Source organism: Oryzias latipes, chromosome 4 (assembly GCF_053564925.1).
Source record: "Oryzias latipes strain Hd-rR chromosome 4, Olatipes_Hd-rR_3.1".
NCBI lineage: Eukaryota > Metazoa > Chordata > Actinopteri > Beloniformes > Adrianichthyidae > Oryzias > Oryzias latipes.
Window position 1 is genome coordinate 12,311,548 of NC_136240.1, and position 20,319 is coordinate 12,331,866.

At 40.5% G+C, this 20,319-nt stretch overlaps 1 protein-coding gene across 3 annotated transcripts in view; it reads left to right on the forward strand.

Annotated features, from left to right (window-relative positions):
* Positions 1 to 1,431: 1,431 nt before the first annotated feature.
* negr1 (neuronal growth regulator 1) overlaps positions 1,432 to 20,319 on the forward strand; it is a 165,119-nt gene continuing 146,231 nt past the window's right edge. For 2 of the 3 annotated variants that reach the window (XM_023954181.2, XM_078945847.1), the window contains exon 1: positions 1,433 to 2,027. In XM_023954181.2, the coding sequence (XP_023809949.1) occupies positions 1,858 to 2,027 (170 nt within the window). In that variant the 5' untranslated portion in view covers positions 1,433 to 1,857. Of the gene's footprint in view, positions 2,028 to 20,319 lie in introns of all 3 variants that reach the window. The other variant, XM_023954182.2, reaches the window with a different exon arrangement.

The window sequence follows — 20,319 nt, forward strand, 5'->3', positions numbered from 1 at the left end:
TAGTGTGTAGCTGATTCTACTGATTACATGATCTAAGCTATTAACAGAAGAGCTTCAGTTATGCAAATTACAAGTGTTAGTGACAAAATGAACTTTTGACTCTCTTTTAATGCTGCTCTTACAAAATAGTAGTTGTTGACTCATTTCCACTATATGCTAAAATGTCCCATGTAGTGTCTAAAGCGTGTACCCTGTAATTAGAGTAGCATCTTCAATTTGACGTTTTTTAACTGCAAAACAAGTCCCCTTGAAAGCCGTCTATGGCATTGGTGTAACTCTTTTTCTCTTTAGCGCTGTGATATTCTGACTACTGCAACCACTATTACACTCAGTACTGTCTTTTCAGTACTCACTGGAGTCCTACACATTTTTTCTTACTTAAAATGGGTAAACAATTGGCAAAGTTGGGAGGCTATTTTGCTATTTAAAGCCATGCTTTCCCACAAGGACAGTTCAGTGAACTTAGTTTGAATGGGCAGGTGTTGCTGAAAATTTGATTTTGTTTGCTGTTCGCTGCACTCATAAGTGGGGAACAAACCACCTGGAAATGCCACGCCATTAAAACGACTGCTATTTTGGGCGCCATTTTTGCCCAAAACAAACACAGCCAAGAGAAGAAAAAAGCCATTAGTATTTTGTAAGAAATAGCTTTTGTGCAACTCTGAGGATTTCAGTAACATTTTATTCATCATTAAACTTTCTACTGATATCTATGGTAATATTTATAAAATGGGAAGAATTCATAAAACTAACAGTTTAACATAATTCTGAAAATGCAAAATAAAATAAAAAAATAGTAATAGATGCACAGATTAAAAAAAACAAAAAACAAAAAAACAATAGGGATTAGGCTGTGGATTATGGTCTGTTACTTGAGGATTTTCCATAAATCAGAACATCCCCGACGAAGGAAAGATTTTTAAACTGAGTGATGTGCATTCTCTTTTAGACGCTCATTTGTTGTGACTGCTTGATTTAGTGTCTTCTCTACTGCCATACTAAAATACCTATATGCCGATCATAACACATTAGACGTCATCTGCTGCAACTCAGGGGCAGCATGGAAGCATGTCACCTCAGAGAAATGTATGTCATTCCCATGGTTACGGCTGTACAGTCTGTTAAGTATTATGTAGGCTAAGTCAAAAGGCTTACAGCAATACATAATGTGAGGGTCTAAAACAAACTTTACCAAAAAAAGTGACATTTTTCTGAGAGCAGTGTTTTTTGGGGGGGTCTTAGTTTGGCCAATACTATATGGGTTGGAAAATCTTAATTTTAGTGGATTTTAAATCACAGATATTTCATAAAGTCACATATTTTCCTAAAGTGTGACATTTTGAAAGCTTTTCAAGACTTTTCCCGAGGGATCCACTTGCGTCATTGACACCGAGCTCCATTTCCAGCAAACGCTCGGCTGTTCATTTGGTTAAGGGAGAATAAATAGGGGGTGGTTCTCCAGTCGATGCCTTTAATTGCTCCTGGGCTGTATCAATACCTACCGGTTTTACTGCTCCATCACGAGCCACTGGGAACGGGTTGCCCGGGAAACGGCCGCATGGCAACAGGATCAGAGCCTGGGGGTTGTCTGCTTGTAGGTCTGCTCTCATTTTAAATCGCATTTCCTCACTAGATGGTGTGCAAGTCACTGGAGAGAAGACTTCCTCGCGCGGTGAAGCCTCCATCCGAACAGACCTGGGAAAACTACAGGACGGAACACTTCCTGAGCGGACTCCGAGGTGGAAAAGTGTGGGGATAACTAAAGCTCGATTCTCCGGCAGATTTTGTGTAAGGCTGACGCTCGCTTTTGGCATCCAGAAGACTTGGGAGAACTAGCGACAGCAGAATCCAGCTGTGATGGACATAATGATTGCGGTGCAGGATGCCTGCGTGTCTGGTCAGTGGCTTACCGCGTTCATTCTTAGCCTGTGCTGCTTTCTGCCGTCCTGTTTGCCCGCTGGACAAACTGTGGACTATTCGTCGATTGAAAGTGTGGTCAGCAGACAAGGCGACACGGCTCTTTTGAGGTAAAACAAGCTAACAGTACACAACTTCACTTTCTCCTCACCACACCGCCCTATTTACTCACAAGAAGTGAGAGCCCCCTCCGTGCCCGCACTTTAGCCGCAGCTCGGGGGGGTTTCGGTGCACTTTGTTTGACTCGGTTGTCATTTTAGCGCCTGCGTGATACACAACAATAGGTCGTTTTCCCTCCAACCCCGTGTTTTCCCCTGACGGGGGGTGGTGGCAAGTGCCGCGAGCTCACAGGACGCTGCTCTGGAGACAAATGCAGCCCAGCTGCCTCTTAAAGTTCTTTTCGCCACTTTCCTTTACATTTAGCCCTAAATACAAGCAAAGTGCTTCGTGTGGTAACGTCTCGCTTAATTGTGCTGCGCATCACTTATGTAATTGAGTCCCCACCGTTTCTTAAAAAAAAAAGAGATCATTGCCAGACGTGGCCATGTTGGGGGTGTTTTTGAGGGTATGTCGCAGCTTCAAAGGCACGCGGAGGAGCGCCGCGCGCGCGCGCCGATCTGAGCCGAGTTATGGCAGTGACGCTGTGTCTTCATCACGCGCCCCCCTCCACCCGTCCATCCATCACGTAGGCTCCGGTGCCAGCTGCACAGGTACACACTCATTAGGGATTAAATTAAGTGGTATTTTGCTTCAGCGAGCAAAGAAGGGTGTGATTACAAAATCTGGGATTAAACTCAGAAGCCAGAAACACAATCCAACTGCCGAAAAGTAACTTCAATATTCACATTATAAAAGATCATTTACACATCTTTCTTAAGTGTTGATCTATAATCGGAAACACATCCTGGTGCAATTTCTGTCTAAGATAAGTCAACATGTTACTTTAAAAGGTGGATCTTTGAGGGATTGTGATGATAAATGACTGCCAGTATCAAATATCTGCTTTGATGCTTCAGAGGAATTGCTGAAGAGGGATTTCTGCCCCATTTCAGTATGATTTCTGTAAACGTTGGCTCTTAGGTTCAAGGTGTGGACATGCATATGAAGCTGCTATGTCTGCTTGGCTTTTAGTCACTGGTTTTCACTGCTTTGCCTCTTCAATTTCGGTGGACATGCATGCCACAATAAATTACAATATGACTAATTTACATTATTAACATGATCATTTCATGTTTTCCGGATATTCAAAAGTCATCCTGGCAAAGGGGCTTTGTAAAGGGTATCTGACATCTGAGTTGTTTTAGCTTTTGGTAGCTTATTGCTCGCAAATATATCAGTTCTTTAAAGACGAACATCTCCAATTTCTGGGAAAGAAGTCACTGTCAAGCTAGTCTAAAAAACATTAAGAAACGGAAGTTAGAAACTCATTTGAGGGTTCTTACAGTTGTATTGTTCCTTTCTCACATGTATGTGTTTGTCTGCATGCCAAAGGTGATCTGGTTGCATCGGTTTCATGTTTCTTAAGAGTGATGAGATGTTCTGCTCTGTAGCTGAACCGACATTATGTAAACTCACATTAGATGACATAGTTCTGAAATGTTTCCATCTATTTTTTATCAATGGTCTTGATAGTCAGACATCAATGCATGAATGAACCGTCTTTTGTCTAGGATCGGCTGAAAACAGGCCCTGTTTGTTGAGCCTCTCCATTGTGGAGACCCCTGACTAGTCAAGGGCAATTTTGCTGCGCCCCAGAGCTGATTGCTGGCTAAGAATGAGAGCATTCTCAAATACGACAAACCCAGAAGCATGCAATTAGTCACTGCCTCTGGATTATGGAGTGGCTCCCAAGAGGTTCCTCTGCTACAGTATGCCAATTTTCACTATCTTGAGGGTTTGGGATAGAATTCTTCTCATCCAATTGACGTTGGACAGTGGTTTCAGATCAATAACATCATCTGGGCTTTTTAAATATAGGATGGTCCACAAATGTTTAATGGCCCTTTAAATCTTTTCTGTAACCCTTTAGGCTTAGGTGTTTGTCAGTGTTGTGCTGCTTTCACAGCATCATCCACATACTTTTAATTTAGGTGTCATTTTATGTTGATTTTTGATGTTTTTTTTGTGTATGGATACTATACGTTTCCCAGTGAACTGGAGAAGCATTCCTCTCTTTTCCATCCACTGGATTCACCTGAAAAAATTTTCATTCTCCTCAGTAAATTAGTCATCTGGCACTACAGTTAAAGCCATTGAAAGCAGGGAGCAGGATAAAAAGAGTTTCTTTCCTGCGCTGCCAGGAGACACACATGGGCCACAGCTACCTCTTCCACATGGATAACCAGCTGTAAACAACAGCAAAGAGCCATTGTTTAAGCATGTAGTTCAAGATGGCTGACACGTTAAAACACGCTATTACAATTAACGAACGTTGGCATGAAACATTGTTAAACTTGCTTTTATGAATGTAGTGAGTACAGAATTATACATATACACAGGGCTCCAGACTGCGACCATTTGGTCGCATTTTGCGTCCAAAATTTGAGAGTGTGCGACTGAATTTTACATCCAGTCGCACATGTGCGACCAGTAAATTTGCCTCCCCCACCCTACGTATTTTTTTATACATTAAATGTGGAAGGGGCACGTCAATGGTCAATGAAATTATCAATGAGACGCGAGCGCACACACACGCAGGCAGACACACACTCGCGCACATTTTCATGAAACGCAAGCACAGACACTCGCGTGATGCCCGTCTGTGAGGCGGCCACTGCGCGTGAGATTAATAAGTCACTGTAAGTGGCTAAAATATGTGGAGGGGGCGGGGCCTAGAGATATTCGCGCGCGCGTAAACATCTGTGGGAAGGAAACAGAGACAAATATCACAACCTCATATTGCGTCTGAGCTATAAGTAAGTGAACTATTGATTCGTTCTTCCGACCTGCGGCTAGTGTACCAGTGCCAGAGTGTACAGCAGGGGTCTCAAACTCGCGGCCCGCGGGCGATTTGCGGCCCCCAAGATGATATTTTGCGGCCCCCGCCTCAATATGAAGGTTTAATGATACTGCAGCCCGCCAGTTTTAATGAATGACACTTTCTCATTGTCGTGCACGGAGATGACCAACCAATCACAGTGGGGGCGGGACAATGACAGGGCCTGAAAGCAGGACACCTGACAGCCCCCCTCTCTCCCCAGACCACATGAAGGAGTTCCTTACTTTCCTGTATCTCTTCGCTCGTAATTTTCTAAATACATGCAGTCCGTGCTGAACTTTTCTCTGGGTCACACAGACCCGGAGGAAGGTTAAGTTTTGGTTACGATTACGGCGGCGCATCAAACGGTTTATGAACGGCTGATACAGCAGCACACCGCCCCCGCGGGAGATGGTCAGCTGAGGAGAATAAATGTCCCACACCTACATGCGTGACAGCTAACGGGGCTTGAACTTTAAACACGCTCGAGCAAAAACAACATTAGTTTCAGACACACTGAAAATACGTGGGGAAAATGCAACGATAGACGTGTTTGAGATGAACCGGCACCTCGCCTGGGTCGTTGGGGAGACCAGGCCGGGGGGGGGGGGGTTGTGAGATGAAGGCGAATCTGCAGCAAGACTGAAGGAGAACAGGATGTTGGAGTTGTCCTTAACATTCAATTTAGTTTCAATATTCTTCTCCCCCTCAGTATGATCTGTGTTATTATATATTTATTTTATGATTATTTTAATGTTTTGTAATGCATGTAGCCTTTTTAAATGAATTGGTATTTTAAATTATTTTAATTAATCACTCAACTACATAGACCATCAGGACACATGTCCCATAATGCATTGTTTTGTAGTCTGTAGGGCAGCTTTCAGTCAGTTCAGTTTTCAGCTGTGTCTGGGTAGGTTTGCCCCTTGCTCCCACCCCTTTCTCGCGATATTTTTGTGATGATTGACAGTTGATGTTGGAGCAAAACCAAAAATATATGTCTCACCAGGTGATCTGCGCAGCTTTGAGTTCACCTGGGTGATCTCAAACACGCTTATTGTGCATCTTGGCTGCACCTATTTGGTGTCACAAAGATAAATTTCCATCCGTTTTCTTTACTTATTTGTACTGTCATGACAGCGATGGTGCTGTCAGTTTACCTGTTGTTGCATTTTCAAAAGTGAAGAATAAAATGCGACACTGAATTAGAAACAGCACATTGTAATTTCTGCATCTATTATTAAAGTATTTATTAGTAATACAGTGGAAATTAGTACATTTGGTTAGCATGTTGATTTACGGTATGCGCCCCTAAATTTTCTGGTTGTGCCCCTAAAATTTTCAGTTAGGGGCCACTGTGCTCCTAGTGAAAAAAGTTAGTCTGGAGCCCTGATACAGTATTCATGTTTCGCAATTTTTAGGTTGTGTCCAGGGACTACAGATGAAAAATAGCCTTTGGGCTAATTCTGGCGCATTGCAGCCATGCCTTTAATGTACATTGTCCCTGTTAAACAAATGAATAAATAAATAAAAGGCAAAAAAAAAAAGTACTCATCAGATTTAGCAAGTTGTCCCTCTTTAAAAGATTTAAGCTCTGCAATGACATCATAGGAACACTTCAGCTGGAAGAGATTGAATGTAAAACAAAACAAAGAAATCATATTGTAGGATTTTTAAAGAATTTATTTGGTGTATAAAAAAATAATGTAAAACTTTGTATGTAACCCTGGTTGGTAATGACATAAGTCAAACATTTCCTGGGTTCCTCACACTGTTGTTGCTATTTTGGTCCATTCTTCCATGCAGATCTTCTCAAGCGTTTGCATGTGTAGGGCTGCTGGGGGGCAACACTTTCATCGTCCTCTACAGATCTCTATTGTATGGAGGTCCGGACTTGGCTGGCTAGGCTCCAGAATCTTGAAATGCTTTTACGTAACTACTCCTTCACTGCCTGGGTGGTGTGTTTGTGATTATTGTCATGCTGGAAGATCCAGCCAGATTTTATCCTCAATGCCTACCGCTCAAAATCTCAGCATACATGGGCCCATTCATCTTTTCCTTAATATGGATCAGTGATCCTGTATAGCCTGCGCATGTACTGCCTTAAGCAGGGAGACATTTCGAGCACTGCAGGATTTTAATCTATGACATGTACTATGTGATATAGGGCTGGGTATCAATATTTCCAGAATCGATTCGATTCACCAGAGCCTTGAACGATTCAATGCACGATCCACTTGATTCGATTCATTTTTTTATAAATGCAAAAGAGGTATATAGATATTAATCTGATACAGTTCACACACTGTGAAATGTAATTGTCAAATAATAAACCAATGAGACTGTTAACACCATACAGTGTCACATGGTTTCTCAAAAGGAGAGGCTCCAACAAAAATGTGCAGATCATTATGTTCTTCCTCTCTTGAAGGACGTTTCAGTTTGGCCACTAGGTGGAGCTTGCGCTGTAGCTTCACACTTTATTCCAGAAGATTAGAGCAAAAAAAAAAAACGGTGCAAATGGTTACTTTTAAAAAGTTTCCTTAAAAGAGTTTGGACAATTCATGCCCATGAGTATATAAAGGTGTTCATTTAGTCAGCAATGTATGTTTAGTTTGAACGATCGTTAGCATCAGTCATCCTATGGGAAATTAAATTACACGTTAGCATCAAGCTAGCAGACTTAGGTTTTACTGCTGTTATGTTAGGTAAAAAGGAAAGGCATAAAAGATCTATCTCTACTTTTATGAATCGATTATTGATCTTCTTAAGCTAATATTCACCTTTTTTCGGTCTCGCTGTTTTGCAGATTTTTTTTCAGTGCAGTTGGCAACGCTGGTCTGCTGTGCAGAATTCGGTCAGCCTGCCAGAGTTCTATAAATCTTTGACTGCGAGCAGATTTTTGTTTGAATTCTATAATACTGGACTTGGTTTGTGTTTTATCCATGCATGTCTGAATTGCAGTTTAGTTTAAAGTACACACACATGGGGTATTCATCTGGAGTGATATAATGATCTTGCTCTATTACACTTCATCTGACATTGTATGGAGGCAGACAGCAGCAGCACGGCCAGTGAAGTGGGGGCAACTCTGTACACACCAACAGACAATGATCTCAGCTTATTTTTTGTTATTTAGTTTGACAGTCTGCTCTCAGCAACAAATAAGGCCTGTACCACAAAGCCTTTGTCTCCGTAATGGTGCAAAATTGACTTGTCACGAGTTTGAAAGTCTGGTATTCCTATAAATCTAAAATCATTACTTCATGTCAGCAGACTGGTTGATAAAAATCTTTTCTGGCTGTTCATGATTGAAGTGGAGCTGTGTTTTATAGCCCTATCTAGGACAAAAATGGTGCCATGCATCATTTTCTTTGTCTACATCATTATTATGGTTCTGAAAGGTCTTGACATTTACCATAAGTACTTGTGCCAGTGACAACATCTAGTTTAAATGAGTTAAAGCCCCACCTTAAGCATATTCTTGCAAAATAGAAGAGAATAATATTAAGTGATTGCTCAAGCTCTGAGGGAGACACTTTGAAAAAGACCAGAGAGATCAAAAATGTGACATAAGAGTGGCCTTACTACTTGAAATATTCCAGAATTCTTCTTCAGCAAACAGCTTTTCTGCAATATAAGTACAAAAAAAAGCTCCTAATTTTTAGCACATTGTTTTAGGATTGCAAATATTTTCTGCACTCAACAAAACAGCTGCACGGACAATTTTCTGAATACCGGTGTCAAATATATGTATTAACCTGAAACAACCAGGAAATTCCTGCTTGTAGGTGTTTTAGGATCTAAAAACAACTAAAAACAGAAGGTTGGGGGATTGATCAATAACTTCATTAGTGTTTTAATTAAAGCTGAGTATCATCAATTATTTCCAGAATCAATTTGACTTGATTCACAAATTTACACAGTTTTTACATTTACACATATTTGTATAGAAATACATTCATAATCTATACATGTTTTGAAGATATTCATATTAATCTGATATAGTTCACATACTGTAACATTTATTTGAGAAATACTAAACCAATGAGACTGTTAACACCATACAGTGTTAAATGGTTTCCGAAATGGAGAAGCTCCAACAAAAAATGTGCAGATCATTAACATTGTAACGGCTCTAAATAGGATCATATTACAAATGTAAATGTTCTGCTTGTCCTGGAGGGCGTTTCAGTTTGGCCACCAGGTGGAGCTCGTGTTATAGCATCGCACTTTATTCCAAAAGATTTGAGCAAAAATGTGGTGCAAATGACCACAAATGTTTAGTTTAACCCTTGTGCTATCTTAGATGACCCCACCCTTACTTTGACGTGTTCTCCCTACCATGACAAAGGTGGATAAAGGTGGAAAGATTTATGTAATCCATGGACACCAGTGAAGATCACAAATCATTGAAGAAAAAAGGTTCAGAGCACTGTCTAGTGGGTCTAGATGACCCATCTCCCAAGTGCCTAGGATAGCGAAAGGGTTACAAAAACGTTTCGTTTAAAGAGTTTGGAAAATAAATCACGCCTGTGAGTATAAAAAGCTGTTCATTTAGTCAGCAATGCATGTATAGGGCGACCAAGCATTAGCATTAGCCATCCTATGGAAAACTGCATTATACGATAGCATTAAGCTAGCGGACTGATGCTTTACTGCTGTTATTGTTAAAATCACACTGCAATGTTCCGTGAACCTTCCGATTGTATTTTGGAAACTGTCTATCAGTTTAACAGTTTTGATTGATTGTTTCATAGCTTGACCTCACCAAATGTCGCAAAATCTCATGAAAGTAGAGAGAGCCAAGAAAAGGCATAAAAGATCAATCTCTATCCATATGTATAAGAAAACTGTGACAAACAAGTACTAGTAGCACTGCAAAGTAGTCTGCAGCTTGTGACATTATTGAGCAAAGGATGTCCCTTCATAGAAATCATAAACAGGGCTCAGTAATGGAAAGCCACCTCCAAAAATTAATTACCAAAGCAATTTTACAAAGGTTTGTGTAGGGCTACACAATCACACGCACATTCACAGTCACACCTAGGGATCTTAGGTACTAATACATACATAAACTAAAATGGATGGTTACTAAATTAATTAATGCAGTTTGTTTCCCACATTATTTCCTGTCCCATAAACTCTAGTGTATCTGTAAGCCTCTACTATAAATAAATTTGCTGAGATACAGCAAATAAATAAAACTGAATTCATCACCAAAAGTGTTGGTTGAGATTGATAAAGCAAAAACTCAGTGGTCATGGTTACACTGTTGGAATAGCCAGAATGTCAGTTATTAGTCAATACTATGCTCTTGTTTACATCTAGCAATTTATTTTTTTGTGGGGTTTTTCAGTGTTGTGCCCCATTCTGTTCATTCACAGATGTTCCATTTTTAGTCTCACTTGTGAATGGGAGTTTTTTTGTGTGAAGTTAGTTATTCTGTCAAACCCATGGGACAAAAACTGTATGTTCACTGTGCAAACATACCTAATCTGAAGATAATAGGCGAGCAGCTCACTTTTTTTTTTTTTTGTTTTGCTTCCGACCTCATTTAGTCCATCTTCATACCATACTTTATAAATCATACATTTTTAACCACAGACGACAACAATGTCGTGGGTTAACATGCATTTAAAACCTCAATGTAAACAGCAAACACTTTTAAATGAATTGCATTTGTGGCCTTCATTTGTCAGACAAGTCAATCCTTTGAGCTTTTAAAAAATTAAGCATTTCTCTTTTCTAATGTATTTCAATTAGCACTAAAGTGATTGAGTGCCTGCTGAATTCTAGTCTAAATGGAAATGCTTTCTCAAGGTAATTCTTTTTTGGAGAAATGGATGCCATGCTAGACTTTAAAGCATATTTCTAATAATTCTTTTATAATCACCACAATTATAGGGAAAAGGGACATTTATTTGGGTTAAAAATGGAGTCCCCACCATTTTTTGGCTCTGCATGATAGAAGTTCACACAGAAAATCTTATGGTAGCATTTTTAGCCAAATGAAAGAAACTTTAACCAGCATATAACCGCTAAATGAACTTCAGTTTGTACTGTTTAATCCGTTTTAACTAATAATCCTCAGAAAATACTGAAGATTTTACCAAGTAAGCATTCTATAAATGCAAATGTAGCTTGATTGTGGTTTCTACAGTTCCTACAGTTTTAGTAAATAGTTGTCATATGCACAGAAGTCATTTTTTTTTATCATGTTTTTTTTCTGGATGCCACTTTTCTGTTTATGTTGCAGATTTTGTTTCTGTTAGAGTTTCTGCAGAGTCAAGTCAATTTTACAAGCTCTTTGTTGAATGCTGCACTGCCTTCTCACTTGCAATGCCAAGTCTTCTATACTTTCATCACTGAGAGAACCATCCCTTAGAGCCCCTTCAATTAAAATCCTTAATCAATCAGTTAGCATCTCCTTGTGTTTTATGATAATTAGTTGTGCTACTCTGACAACACTGCATAATCTCTTCTGTGCCTTCTCAGTTGAGCTTTTATACCAGCAAGTCTTGGCATGCTGCACATGTCAGCTGTTTAGAAACAAAATCTGCTTACATCATGTTTTAAAGCCTGCCATTGTAATGCAGAAAAAGGACAATAAAACGGTGCATGTCTGTTGGATTGGGCTGGTGACTCGAAAGATCTATCAAATCTCAATCAGCTTCTGGTGATCAGGGCATTTTCTTTATGCGGGTCTTTGAATCCTGCTCTGCATGACAAAATCTTATTTGTGATCTAAAGCCATATTATTTGGGAATGTGAAACTCAATAATTAGCAGGAGACATGGTCCCTTAATAGTGTCACTAATGATGTGACCTTCAAAGTGGAAGGGAGCCACTCAGGGAACAGCATTTAAAAGTAATTTAGCTGGAATATCTAAACAGGTGTTGATACTCGAATATCTGTAGTTTCTGTTACTGATTTAAAGAAAGATAAGGCAGTTTTAGGTTCTTTGAGTTCACATTTAATTCAGCTTATTTTGTAGAGCCAATTTAAAAACAAGGCTGCCTTGAGGCCCTACACAATAAAAGCAAGAAACATCAAAGTATAAAACAACTCATTAATTATTTAAGTCCAAATATATATATATATATATAAACAGTGATCAGTGTAAGGATTTTTTTTAGTCTTTTGGCTTGTACCCATTGTAAGGGGGGTTGGCTAAAATGAATTGACTTGCATGGGGATTTGGCTGAGGTTGAATGCCTCAGGTGCAAATCTGGTACTATTCCCACCGTTGGTGGTAGTGCTTCCAGCAGTTTACTAACCTGTATGAGAAAACAACTAGTTCTGGTAAAATTAAGCCCATTCTACTTTAGTAAAAACTCTGTTCAGATGGACTGATGAAGTAAATCTTATTTTGCTAGAAAAGAAAAAACAGCTGATATAAGTTAAGTCATTCCGGCTGCAGCCTACACTCTTGAGTTCATCCACAGGTTTTGGTTAGAATCTGGAGTTTGGCGTGTCTTTTTCTTGACCCTCTCTTTTGTTAGCATGACTGTGTTTAATTTCTTGTCACAGTTGAGTTCGTATCCATTAGCTTTTCATGATTTTAGAATATTTTTATTAATTTTGTGTGTTTTTTATTTTTATTTGTAGCTTTCATATAGTTGGATTTCAGTGAGGGTTTTTAGGTCTGTAATCTTGTTTTTGCGGTCCTACAACATGGTTTTTGCAATGGTTGTCTGTCTGGAATCAAAGTATTGTTATAATCCAGATTATGCTGAAAAAACACTGTTGTTTTGCTTAGATTGATATAGTTCAACACTTTGGGTAAAAATGTAGGCTCTGTTCCTTTTATATAGCTTCTAAATGACACAAAGCATTTTTATTACAATGCTGTAATTTGCTGGTTGATAACTGAGAATTGTGATGACTGTCCCTTTTGAATTACTGCTTAATTACAGATTCATGACAGTATATTAAGGCTTTTCAATTTTTACAAAGATGGCACAGTGGTTTGTTGCTGTAGAATAATCCAATTAAAAAGGCCAAACATTGGCGCAGCTCAAGTGGAATTGAAAACCGTCCCTTTTGCATTTGTTGAGTTATTCTGGCAACAGAAGAATACATTTACTGAAAGGGTTAATGATGGGTTATTAAGAAAGCTTAGGATTTTTTTCTTTAATTTAGCTATTTACTATACCAGTAGCTTGTTGTTAGGATCTGATTTATAAATTAGTATCTGATTCTTCTTATGTTCCTTCTGCCTTTCTTTAATTTCCATTGCCTTAAATGCATCTGTAAGTGAACTTGAGAGCCAATTGCAATCATGATGACTTTGTAATGGATGATCTTTCTGATGTTCTCTGGAAGGCAACACATTTTTCTTGATGATTTTTTTTATAGAAAGAATTTATATCCTGTTATTTTCTGTCATTCCCAGCTGTTGAAAGAAGGGCATCATTTTTCAGTCAATAAAACCCCTGAGTAATATTATTTGCTCTTTTATCAGTCAAGAGATGCTGCATTTTTATTTGAACTGATACTGAAGCAGCAGATAGGGGCATGGCAGCACAGGCAGGGATTGGGATGTTACTTGCCTTATGGGAATCTAGCTGTGTTGCAAGATAGTGAGAATGCAACATCTGTCCAAAAAATGTGTTTGGAGGATCTCAAATCAGACAGTGCACTAACACATCATACAGAAATGCAGGAGTCAAATTTAAAGTTAATCAGATTCTGTGGAAAAAAAAAGAAGAGAAAAGTCAAACATAGAAATACATCTGTGAATCTAAAAGTGGTTTTGTGATAAGATAGTTGTTTTTCAAGCCTAATGGTGATAACTTTACTCTGCAGAGATTTTATTTTGAATAACTTTATACGTTTATATTTTAATGAGCTTCAGTCTTTTTACTCTGTTCCTTAGAAGATTCATAAATATTAAAAGTTATTCAGCATAAATGTACCACTAGAGAGAGTCTTGTCGGAGGAGAAGGAGCACCATTTTTTTCCATTTCATTCCTAAGATTTTGAGACGTAATTTTGATAATTTATGGAGCATGGTAAATTTGTATTTGCATTTTTCCAGGTACTATGTAGGGGTTGGAAACCTAAGTCACCTCACATTTCAGTTCAATTTTGGTTTAAGAGGATACAATTCAATTATGAAAGGATTATTAATTCATCCTGGAAAACCTTTTAGGAAATGTTTTCACCACAACACACCGTACCACCAATAGAGTCCCCCCACCAAAATGAACAACCTAAAATAACATAATTTTACTTTTTATGAACAGATCAGCTTTGACAGCATGCTCTTTAGCTCAAGCCAAACCAGATAACAAGTGCTTTGCTAGCTGTTGAACATAATTGCCACAAGAACAGGCAGACGGCTGGATCCAAATGCAGCAGGTTTGTTAGCTCCGCTAAAAGTCCACAAAGCTAAACCAGGGTCAGGTCACCGGGGGACAGTCTACCAGCTGTCCCCAACTTACCCCCTTCCTCATATAACCTCATATTAGGGTGAGGGGGTGGGGGGTCTAGCCTGCGATGCGCCTTGGGGGGGGGCTACTTGGCAGTGGCCCCCCTCCTATGGTTGCCGTATGGAGTGGGCCCCCCCTCTTTCGGTTTTATTTGCACCTTAGACATGTAGGGTCCTTGGTAGGGGGGGTGCTTGGACATCACTGCCAGCAAGCAGCAGATGTCCTCCTGGCACCCTACCCGCCAATTTTAACCGCACCTTAGACATTTAGGGCCCCTTGGTGGGGAGGGTGAGGGGACATCACTGTGAGTAATCAGGAGATGTCCCCTTAGTCCCTACTCGCCAATTTTAACTGCACCCCCCTTAGTACACACACCCCTCCCCCTTCAATATATACATTCCAACATAAACACACACACATGCACACACACACCCTTTCAAACACACATACACGCACACACATTTTGCAAGGAAGGTGGGACCTGGGTCCATCTGTCCCCTACCCCTTCCCTGGTGGGGGGTGCGGGCCCCTTGGCGATGGCGGCCGTGTCCCTTGGGTGCTGGCTCCCTGGGCCCGGCGGTGCTCTCTCCGCACGGTGGGGGGGTTCATATTACACCTGAGGCAGGGGTGTTCGTGTCCCTGTGGGGTGGGTCCTGGTCCTTGCCCCTGAGCGCTGGGCCCCGCCAAACTTCCAACATGGCCGAGCCTGGTCGGGCCATATTTATAACACCCCTTGTGGGCCCTCTTTTTTCCCCGGGGTTCCCCCCTCCTGGGGGGGGGGGGGGGGGGGGGGGGGGCGGGCCCCTGCCTTGCTCCTCCCTGGACCAACCGTGGGCCGGGCGGATGGCTGCCTGGAGTGCGGAGTGTGTCTCCCTTGGGGGGTCCTGGCTCGTACCTGGGGTAGGGGCGGGGGGATGCCCGGAACTCCTGGGTGGTGGTGGGGTGCTCGTCTGGGGCTGTGGGCGTCCTTCTCCGGTGGGGCCCTGCGTTGGGCGCTCCCGGTGCGGCGGGGGGGCTGCTCTCCTGGTTGGGCTGGGGCGGCGCTCTCTTTCCCTCCGTGCCTCCCTGCTCTCTGGCTCTTGGGGCCTTGCGGCGGTCCTGCTGGCCCTGGCCTGGGTGGCGGGCTTGGTCGCCCGGGCGGCGGTTGTTCCCTGCCGGTTCCCGTGTGGCGTTGGGGGGATTTCGGCTGCCGCTGCTGCTGCGGTGGGGGTCTTGGGGTGGGGATGGCTGGGCACTCTCCCTCCTTCTTGTCACGTTCCACCATCCATTTTAGCAGAATATAAACACTCACCTGAGCACAGGTGTTAGCTCACCTTTGCACTAACAGTTTGCATGATTGAATGACTGAAATATTTCACACTAGTTGGTTTTAAGGCATAAGTATGCGTGTGAACACTATCTGTTTTGTGTACATGTCGACAGGTGGACATTTTTGCAGCTAGCAGGTGTGTTTATAACATTTGAGTGTGTGTGTGGATAGGCCCCGCCCTTTTTGTACTACATTTGAACCTTACCATAATTATTAACAACCAGTAAACTTGTTGCTTTATGCTGCTTCATGGTCTTCCCCCCCTTCCCCTCCTATTATCACCCTCCTACCCCCCCCCCCCCTCTCTAACGTCCCTCTCTCTTCTTCCCCTCTTTCCTTTTCCGTCCGGTCCAACACCAAAGATTTTCAAACATGATTGAAATTAATAAAGTTTGGCCTCAATTACAAAAGGGGTTTATTCAGACATACCTTAGGTTTGTCTGAAGATTAATAACCCTTATTGTTATAGTAAAATATGTCCAACCCAAGAGGCCCTCAGCTCTCATCTGTCTGCCTAGCTGTTGGACAGGACAAGTAAAAAAAAATAAAATAAAAAAAATAAACCAGGGTCAGGCAGGGAGGGGTCGATAACTGGCATGAGATCATCAGAGGAGAGACAGGGTAGTCAGGATCCAGATGAGAGTCAGGTCAGGCAACAGGCTAACAGGGTCAGGAGACAGAAGATCAGGTCCAAATACAACACTTTGGCTTTGTTGTCAGCATCAATGAAGGGAAAAGACAATTGGATGCTTTGTGTCGACATTGTTACACGGAGAAAAGCTTATGCCAAAGGTAACACAACTAATTCGATAACGACGTCTACAAGAAAAAAATGTGCAAGTTGAAATGTTTGTTTTTCAGGCCAGTGTTAATTATCCAAAGTTTTTGGCTCCTGACAGCTAATAGTTGTATTTTTTGACATAGCAGATCACCTACATAGGTCAGTTTTATTTATTGTTATATAAAACCAATAAATCTGTTTTGTAAGTCATTTTTTTCTGCCTTTTTGTAGTGAAAAAATACCGAACCGAGCCTTATGAAATTATTATTATTATTGTTCTTTTTACACTTGTCCTGTCCAACAGCTGGGCAAACAGATGAGAACTGAAGGCCTCTTTTGTTGGACATACAGTCAGGACCATAAATATTTGGACAGAGACACATTTTTCCCTAATTTATTTTCTGTACATTACCACAGTGAATTTTAAATAAAACAACTCAGATGCCACTGAAGTGCAGACTTTCAGCTTTCATTCCATGGGTTGAACAAAATGATTGCATAAAAATGTGAAAAACTAAAGTATTTTTTAAACACAATCCCTTCATTTCATGTGCTCATAAGTAATTGAAATAACTGAAAACAAAATGGTCATTACTAATATTTGGTTGAAAACCCTTTGTTGGCAATGACAGCCTCAAGTCTTGAACTCATGGACATCACCAGATGCTGGGTTTTCTTCTTCTGAATGCTCTGCCAGGCCTTTACTGCAGCGGATTTCAGTTGTTGTTTGTTTGTGGGCCTTTCTGTCTGAAGTTTAGTCTTCAACAAGTGAAATGCATGCTCAATTGGGTTAAGAGCAGGTGACTGACTTGGCCATTCAAGAATATTCCACTTCTTTAATAAACTCCTGAGTTGCTTTGGCTGTATTTTTTGGGTCGTTGTCCATCTGTATTATGAAACGCCGCCCAATCAGTTTGGCTGCATTCACCTGGATCTGCGCAGACAGTATGTCTCTGAACACCTCAGAATTCCTTGGGCTGCTTCTGTCCTGTGTCACGTCATCAATAAACACTAGTGTCTCAGTGCCACTAGCAGCCAGCACATCCAGACCATCACACTGCCTCCACCGTGTTTTACTGATGATGTAGTGTACTTTGGATCATGAGCTTCTCCACGCCTTCTCCATACTTTTCTCTTGCCATCATTCTGGTAGAGGTTGATTTTGGTTTCATCTGTCCAAAGAATTTTTTCCAGAACTGTGCTGGCTTTTTTAGATGCTTTTTAGCAAAGTCCAATCTAGCTTTCCTATTCTTGAGGCTTATGAGTGGCTTGCATCTTGCAGTGTACCCTCTGTATCTACTTTCATGCAGTCTTCTTTTTATGGTAGACTTGGATATTGATATGCCTACCTCCTGGAGAGTGTTGTTCACTTGGTTGGCTGTTGTGAACGGGTTCCTCTTCATCATGGAAATGATTCTGCCATCATTCACCACTGTTGTCTTCCGTGGACGTCCAGATCTTTTTGCGTTGCTGAGTTCACCACTGCTTTCTTTCTTTCTCAGGATGACCCACACTGTTGATTTTGCCACTCCTAATACTGTAGCAATTTCTCGCATGGTTTTTGTTTTCTTGGCTTAATGATGGCTCCTTCCACCTGCATGGAGAGCTCCTTTGACCACATGTTGTCTGTTCACAGCAAAATCTTCCAAATACAAGCACGAGTCCTCTAATCAACTCCAGGCCTTTTATCTGCTTCACTCATAATGACATAACAAAGGAATTGCCCACACCTGCCCATGCAATAGCATGGAAGTCAATTGTCCAATTACTTACGAGCCCATGATTTGAAGGAATTGTGTTTAAAAAAAATGCTTCAGTTTTTCACATTATTATGCAATCTTTTTGTTCAACCCATATAATAAATGCTGAAAGTCTGCACTTCAATGGCATCTGAGTTGTTTTATTTAAAATTCACTGTGGTAATGTACAGAAACAAAATTAGGAAAAAATGTGTCTCTGTCCAACTATTTATGGTCATGACTGTATTTTACTTTAACAACAGGGAGTTATGAATCTTATGACAAACCAGAGGTCTGTCTGAATAAACCCCATTTGTAATATAGGCCAAACTTTATTAATTTTAATCATACATGAAAATCTTTTGTGTTAGACCGGACGGAAAAGGAAAGGAGGGAAGAGCAGAGAGGGAGCTTAGAGAGGGGGGGTTAGGAGGGTGATTATGGGGGGGGGGGGGGGGGGGGGGTAAAACCATGTAGCAGCATAAATCAAGTTGCTGGATGGTTATAATCATTACAGTGAGGTTCAAATGTAATACAAGGGCGGGGTCTGTCCACACACACACACTCAAATGTCACAAACATACCAAAAATGTTCACATGTCAACATTTACACAATACAGCCTATGAAATTCTGTATCGCACCGAACTGAAGTTTTAGTGTAGGGTTAGGGTTAGGGTTAGGGTTAGGGTTACACCCCTAGTAATTAATTATTTTATTTACTGGATGAACAAAGGAATATAAACATATGGATAATGGGATGAGGAGGCAGGCTTGCTCTGAACCAAATGTCTTGCCCACAGCTCGAATTTCTAATGAACTACTGCCACTCTGCAGAAACTATGTCCCAGAAGATGAGTTTTTTTCATTTTGGCTAAAAACAGCTTAATGCGAATGCTTTTAAAAGAGATCAAAAGATCATCAAACTTTATAAAAGAAAATCTTAAAAACAAAATATATTGCATTTTGAAAGATTAAAGGAAAACCAACAAGCCCAACATATGATTACAAATGATGCCTTTGAGTCAAAAATGTCAATACATTGGTTTATATAGAGGACGCAGGCCCTTGAGGCCTGGATTTGGGGACCCCTGGATGTAGATTGCTCTTTTTACTTTTAAGTTACAGTTTAGAGATTATCTATTTCTTACATCTGCATAAACCAGGCTGTTGTAAGTGAGTTTAAGCAAGAGGGCAAAATCAGACATAGAGAAGAAAAAAGAATGTTTAAAACATTTAATCTTTGGGTAATCGTGGGCTCCATCAAGCCACTGAGTTACAGAATGAATAATCTGGAAATTTAAGGTACATTACAGCATTAGTTTTGTATGTCAAAGAAGCATACCAATGAAACAAAACAAATAGCAAAAACCATTACATAAAATTTCAGAAGTTTATAAAAAATGAAGTATGCCTTTTTTAAAGATTATTCATGCAAACTTGTTCCACATATAGTGTAAAAAATAGACAGATTTCTGTAAAAAATAGTAAGGACAATCCCTAATTTTAAATACATCATTAGTTGTGTCATGCATCTGTAGCATGGTATTCACATGTGAGATAAAGAGTAACAGATCTGTATGAAGATTTATTTTCAATTTATGAAGCAACCAAAATCCCATGGAAGTCATTGGAGTCTTTTGGCTTCTGAGGTCAAGCACAGCACTACAGAACTATGGAGATAACTGCACAGCAGAAGAGGAACAACGAGCTGTGGGTGGTAAGATGTCCAGACGTGAAAAAAGAAAAGAAAAAAATCACTGAAACTGCAGCACTCTCAAAACTGGATTTAAGTTCAAAGCACATGGAAACGGAAGAAATAGTGCAAGGGATTTGAAAGAGTCTCTTTCACAGCAGGCCTACATGATCACAGACTATAGCATTCTTTGGTCCCAACCAAGAAAGTCATAAATATGTTGAAATGTCACCTTTTATGAAGCAATTTCCCTTGACTTGTTCCCAAATGATCTAGGAAAAATAACTTTGAAACATAATGGTATTTTCTATCAAATTCATTCCACCCTCAAGGGATAGAGTATTGTATCTTTTAAGAAACCACGGACGTGTTTTACACCTATATTTAAAAAAAATAACAACTTTTTTTGGATAAGAATTGCATACAAACAAAAATCTTAAAAAAATAATAATACTGGATCAGAT